The sequence below is a fragment of the Panicum virgatum genome, chromosome 6N (assembly GCF_016808335.1).
Source record: "Panicum virgatum strain AP13 chromosome 6N, P.virgatum_v5, whole genome shotgun sequence".
NCBI lineage: Eukaryota > Viridiplantae > Streptophyta > Magnoliopsida > Poales > Poaceae > Panicum > Panicum virgatum.
This window is the reverse complement of record NC_053150.1, coordinates 51917575-51924501: the sequence shown is the minus strand read 5'-3', so window position 1 is coordinate 51924501 and position 6927 is coordinate 51917575. Positions and strand designations below refer to the sequence as shown.

Here is a 6927-nt window from a genome sequence, read left to right as displayed (position 1 = left end):
ACACGACAATCTACAATGTTTGCGGCGTCAGGAATTGCATTATTGTTTCTAAGCCACTACTTATGCATTCCCTGCATGTACTACTACATACACCACTACTTATGCATTCCCTGCATATGCTATCATCCTAGATTCCTAGTTTCCCTCTGCACCCGTTGCGAAGTCTGCAGCTGGAGCTCTCTTTTCTTCAACGCGACGATTCAGATCCTTGTAGGCATTCTCACAGTCTGTAGCAAAGCTCTCCATTGCTTCAAAAACTCTATTCATGCACGACTGTAGACCAGCTGCATCAGCCTGTGCAGATGAAGAAATGCCTCTCTGCTGGTTGGAAAGGAGCATCAGCTTCTTGACCGCCTTGCGCATCACCTGGTCATCCATGTCCATTGACCTGTGATGCTCCCAGAGGCTCATAACATTGGAGGCCAAAGTATGCATTGTGCCTACTACTTCAGCCTCTGATATCCTTTCCATGCTGACTGCCCAATTGTTATAAGTTGTAAAAATTTGGGGTGCTCCTAAGTGTCCAGGTGAAAATGGAGGCACCCAGTCATCCGTCACTTCAGGCTCATACTCAAGTTGAGTGCGAAGGTACGTGCGTCCACATGTTTTGGTTACTTTTGTGGAACTGAATGGCGGGGAGATCATCCTAAGCAAGAATACCTATTGTTCCGCGGTCGCCAACCGGCCGGGTGAGCTAGGCTCGGTGAAGGTCGGTGGCATGGTGATCCTTGACGGTAGTACGTATATATCAGTTTGAGAGGAGCCCTCGCCATGCCTGAAACTCCTCGGTCTCTGCACTCACACGACCACGATACCCTTCCCGGCGCCAGACCACGTGACGTCTATCTTCTCCCAGCACTGCCGCTCGTGAGCTCGCTGATTACAGCAACACATTGCCATAATAGATCATGCACAGCTAGAAAGTCTCTCCGAGTTCTATCAGGCAGAGGCACTTGTCAGGCGGTGAACGCCGAAGGCGTATGACGACGGGCGGCCGCCGGCCAGCCGGGGCATGCCCTGTGCCGCGCGCTCGGGCATGCTGGTGCGCGCGCGTGTGGCCGCGTGCAGCGACCGGCCAGGTGCAGTGGATCAGGCAGCAGCTCAACGGCCTCTAGGACCTCCATGCCCTGTGCCTGCGCGGTGGAGGTCAGCGCGGCGTGGTTGCCATCGATGGCGCCGGTGCTCACGAGGTGGACGTCGTTTCATTTGTCGTCCGCCTCTGGACGGCAAATGAAACAACGTCCACCCTTGGGCCTCTCCTGTCCGTTGGATGGGACTCGTGCGGCGTGGATCAACTGCAAGGCGATCGACGAGGCCCCTCGCTTTCCTCTCACGCTAAATGACCCGTGGAAGAAGGAAGAGCTCCGTTCCATGCCAAAGCGCGCGAGTCATCAAGGCGGGGTTGGCCAGCGCGTGGCACCTCAAAGGTTGCATGCCTCCGCTTGATGTCGGCGATGGCCACGGCGCCGTGCTCGGCTCGCCGGCGGCGCATACCGAGCTCGTGGTCCAGTTCATCTCTCGGGATGTCTTGGCGTCGCCGCGAGATCATCCAGGACCAGGATGGTCCTACGTCTCGCTCATCCCCTTTGCGAACACCGGCCGCTTCTAATCTACGGGCCGTCCGCTAGCAGGAAAGAACCCCCAACGACGACAGAGCTACCACTCTGTTCCGGCGGGAGTTCGAGGACGGCCAACAGAGCACGATGCCACGCTTTACTTGATTCTAGAATGGAGTCCGAGGTGATAGAAACGTCCAGTCTCAATGGGAGTTTCACATTAAATATCATCAATTTTGTTGATATGCCAAGGAGAGAGAATGATGGAGTTTCGTGAGATGTGAGATGAGTTTCATCACCATAAAACTCATCTTGCACAGTTATTTAGTTCCCAGTCTAGATAACTATGCTCATGAAACTCACACTGAGACTGGCTTAGTTCGGTATAGGTGGGAAGTGTCATCACACAGTTACTAAGACTGCAAACTAGATAACCGAACCGAAGGAGTATCATGTGACTCTCCCCCTTCTCTCTTCCACCATATTAGCAAATTTAGTGCCCATAACACTTTCATTAAGATTGACCTTACATGTACTATGTTTGAAGTGTTGGACACGTACCATACTCGGGGTCATTTGGTCTCCTTGTTGACATGGATCATCTCATGAAACTTCTATTGAGACTGGCCTTAGTTCAGTATAGGTGGGAAGTGTCATCACACAGTTACTAAGACTGCGAACTAGATAACAGAATTGAAGGAGTGTCATGTGACTCTCCCCCTTCTCTCTTCCGCCATATTAGCAAATTTAGTGCCCATAACACTTCAATTAAGATTGACCTTACACTTAATACATTTGAAGTGTTGAACACCTACCATACTCGGAGTCGTTTGGTGTCCTTGTTGACACGGATCGGCATTGAACGTTGATATATATATATATATATATAGACACACACACCATGCCCAAAAAAGAAGAGAGAGAGAGAGAGAGCAAAGGATATATTGATGACACGACAATGTACAATGTTTGCAACGGCGTTAGGACCTTGCATCGTTGTGTCTAAGCCACTACTTATGCATTCCCTGCATGTACTACGTACTACACCACTGCTTCCCTACATATTCTATCATCCTAGTTTCTCTCTTCTTCAGCGTGAATATGCAGATCCTTGTAGGCAGTCTCACAGGAAGCAGCGAAGCTCTCCATTGCTTCAAAAACTTTACTCATGCATGACTGTAGACCAGCTTCAGCAGCCAGTGCAGATGAAGAAACGCCGCTTTGGTTGGAAAGGAGCACCATCTTCTTGACCACCTTGCGCATCACCTTGTCATCCACGTCCATTGACCTGTGATGCTCCCAGAGGCTCATAACATTGGAGGCCAAAGCATGCATTGCGCCTACTACTTCAGCCTTCGATATCCTTTCCATGCTGACTGCCCAATTGTTGTAAATTGTAAAAACTGGGGGCGCTCCTAAGTGTCCAGGTGAAAACGGAGGCACCCCATCATCTGTCACTTCAGGCTCATACTCGATTCCCTTCTTGAGCCATTCGTTCAAATAGGTTGCATAGTTCTTCTGAGCATTTAACCAATGAGCAAAGTTTGTAATCAGATCCAGCAATTGGAGCTCCAGCTGCTTGAGTAGATCAATATGATATCCACTTAATCTTGGAGCTGCCATGTTTGAGTCCATGCTCTTAGCATGAGACAAGGCAAGCCATTGCATCTGGTGGCAATGTGACATTGTATGCCACATTTGCATAAACCTGAAAAATAGTTCCCAATTAGAAGAATAGTCTGTTTTAAGTATCAAATCAGCATTCAAATAATAAAGTAGGCATTAATGTAAAGGTGACACACACACATGTTGGCGCTAATGCAAAGATGCATAAAAATAGTTGCATACTGATATGAATCTATTATTGATATGGGAACGTGAGTAATTCTACATACCCTCTTATCAACTCATTTGTTTGAAACCAAAGCTCATCATCCCTCAGCTTGTTGATGTTTTTGGAAGTAGCATTGGCAATGTGAATGGCAATATTTAACTTTGTTGCTAGCTTCTTCACATCAATTTCAATGGCCTCAAGCTTATGAGCCTCTGCACCACCGTAATACAATTTTTTTTGCTCTTTATGCTTCTTTTCATAAAGGATCCTTATCTTCTCCGCAGCCTGTGATGAACAGTAGACAGTAGTTAGATAGATATAGCTGGGTTTAACTGCCATGAACTTGAAGAAGATAGAAATCAAGTTTAAACAGGAATAATTTCAGGAATACACAACGTCTGATTAAATTGGATCATGGTATACATGTCAAAAGGAAAGCCAGAATAATAGCGAAGCCAAAGTGTAAGAAACATTCAAACCCATCATTCAAACCCATGATGATGGGTTTGAATGTTTCTTACACTTTGCCTTTGCTAAGTCATATCATCCCTTACAGAAACTGATATAGTGTTATCTATGGGGAAATGTACCACACATAATCTGAAGAAAATGAAAAACCAAAAGAAATAATATGAAACTCTAAATAAAGTGCTAGATTGGACTTATCCATAGTACAAACTTCCAAACTGTCAATAGTTAGATATCTTGGAGCATTCTCAACACATGTAACTGTAAATTTAATTGTAAGTAGTTGCTATTTGAGTTCATTTATGATACTCAAACATAATACATTACTAGAGTAGACAATTATTCATTTGGAGTATACTCAGCATCTGTTTTTTAAACCCCGATGATCAGCAAGTTTAAGTAGCTAAGACTCACTGCACACTCATTATCCAAAGGTAGTATGTTAGCGTAAACATAGGACATTACAATCTGAAAAAGTACTTATTGAAAGAAAAAGGGAGCATATGAGTCAGCAAGCAGAAGTAGCTGAAATCAGCTTGTTATCCAAATATAGTACGTTGTGGGTAAACATAGTACGTTAATCGAAACTTCCAATTAATAAATCATCTTTGATAATATTAAGCAACTAGAAAAGTTAATCATAGCAAAGCTAGAAATTGCGACCACCACACATTTAAGGCAAAGCTAGAAATTTGAAATAGCAATACCTTGACTTCCTTAAGAAGCTTCTTTTCCCATATGTAGAGCTTCTGCAATGAAGATGAAAGGTTGCCACATTCCATAGCCTTTTCCTCCTCAAACTGCATAATCGCCTTGCCCTTCAAAGGTTGTCCGCAAATCATCATTGAGGGCACTGCAACAGCAATTGCGTTAGATAAAAAGTTTCCATCTCTATCATATCAACATTAACTAAAAACAGATAAAGACTGAATTTTTTGACAACTGATGGAGTAATGGACCAACCTTTTAATCCTGAGTTCTTCTTCTGGTTGTAAGGCATCTTGTCAACCTCAAGCATCTTGCTGACATCACCAGCTGACTTTGAGGCATTGTCAAACTGCAACTTGATCTCCTGTACCACCTCGACATCACTGTTGTACATCCTCTCTGGCACAGCAGCAGGCGGCTCAGCGACGCCTGGATCATTCAGCTGTTCTTCCACCACACTCTCCACTCCATCGACAATGCTGCTGCTAATGGCATCCGATGATCTGAACTCGATATGCCCCTCAGGCTCCTCCTCGCAGCTGCTATTGCCATCGGACTTGCTGTCTAGCTCATCATCACTGGAACTGGTCTCGTGCATGATCTCTTCACTAACACTGTTCACGCAGGTGCACTCCTCCCCGGCGTGAGCCTCCCTGACGACCACTCCCGATTCCTCGTCCTCCAGCTCGGGAATGTCCTCGTCCTCCTCGATGTCATCCGAGCTCAGGCTAGGAGCATGGATCGCCGGGGCAGCCGCCGGTGCCGGGTGATCTTGGTGGTAGCTTTCGACTGCTTGGAACGGATCCAGGAAATCCCAGGCCGACACCCGCGGCGGCGACGGCGTAGGCAGCGGCGCAGCCAGCTCCCAAGAAGAGGCTGCTGCCACCGGAGTCAAGCCGCCGCCTTGCGGGTACGGGTAGGGGTAGGAATAATTGTATCCGCTATAGTGGGCGTCGGAGCTCGCGGTGGCCTCACCCTGGTAGCGGTAGTACTGGACGGTGGCATCGGTAGCTTGGGGGTGCTGCTCGATGGCCACAGACGGCGGCGGGGGCTGGCTCTGGTAGCTGATGTTGTAGTTGTAGAAACTCTGGCCGTAGCCACCCATGTCGGCGCCGCCGTAGCCCCCACCGTATCCATATGCCGGGCCGGGGACGGGACCATAGCTGTAAGGCGGCGGAGGATGGACAGAACCCAACTCTGGGGGATAGCCAGGATCGTACGGCGGGGCCATCTGCAGCGGCTGGGGCGCCGGCGAGACGGGCCTGGGGAGAGGCGGCGGCTCGGCGCCGGCCTCATCGTCGGACGGGGAATTGGTAATCCCGTCGCCATCATCAGAGGCTTCGTCCTCGTCCTCGGGCGAGGGCGAAAGCATGTCGCCACCGTCATCAACGTCCTCGTCCTGCTCCTCATCTGAGGCGTCAGGCGACGCCGGGGCCGGCGGCGATGCCGTTGCGGCGGGAGGGACGACCGCGTCGGCATCGTCCCCGTTCGGCGGCGAGTCGCCGGCACCGGGCCCGGCTTGCGGCGGGGTGGCGTCCTGGACGGCGCGGAGGAAGTCGTGCAGCGCCGCGCCGGTGGCGCTCAGCGAGACCGCGTACGCGCGGTGGGCGTCCGCGAGCGCGTAGCGCCGGGCGATGGCCTCGGCCAGCAGCGCGGACCGGTTGCGGCAGAGCGCGACGGCGGCCGAGGAGCTGCCGCGGCGCGGCAGCTTGGAGTGGCCGCACCCCATCGGTGGTGGACTGGTGGTCAGATCACCTCACTCCCCACCCGGCAGCGGCCAACGAACCCACCGATCACACGACGGGATGTCGCCACCGGCGTGCAGAGCGGCCGGCGTCGCCGTGCGGAGCAGCCAGCGGGGAAGTTTCTGAGCGAAGCGGGGGCGCCGGGTCCTCGGAGCTGGCTAATGGCGAACGCCGCGGCGGGTCCCGTCTCTCTTAAGGACGGACGGGGGCGGGCGGCGTCGGAGTGGGCGGCGTGAACGGCAGCGGTTTCCCCTTGGTTTCGGCTTGGCTTTTGCGGGAGCGGCCACGGCAAGGCACGCCACGACACGGAGGATCCGCGCCGGGCGCTCCAGCTTTGCCCTCATCTCGCCTCGTCACCGCGCCGGTCACACGCCGCGCGACGAGGGTTAGGTGGCGGCCGCGCTCCTCCGGCCGGACGCGTGACAGGTGGTGGTCGCCGGGCGTGGGGCGGATCGCGTGTCGCTGGGGGGCCACTTGCCCGGGGCGGCGACGGGAGGAGCGGCGCGCGAGACTGCCGCCAGCCCAGAGGCGTTTCAGTTCGGCGCCGGCCAGGGTTTAATGAGGCGCACCAGCACCCAAGGCAACGGCCAGTTGGACATGCCTGCGCTACGAAGCC

At 51.8% G+C, this 6927-nt stretch overlaps 1 protein-coding gene across 1 annotated transcript; it reads right to left on the bottom strand.

Annotated features, from left to right (window-relative positions):
- Positions 1-135: 135 nt before the first annotated feature.
- LOC120678309 (protein ALTERED PHOSPHATE STARVATION RESPONSE 1-like) lies at positions 136-6295 on the bottom strand. The gene is made up of 6 exons (XM_039959434.1): positions 5503-6295; positions 4822-5421; positions 4566-4711; positions 3452-3675; positions 2811-3264; positions 136-396 (listed from the first exon to the last, which is right to left on the bottom strand). The coding sequence occupies exons 1-6, from the start codon at positions 6293-6295 to the stop codon at positions 136-138; spliced, it is 2478 nt and encodes an 825-aa protein (XP_039815368.1).
- Between the last annotated feature and the right edge of the window lie 632 nt (positions 6296-6927).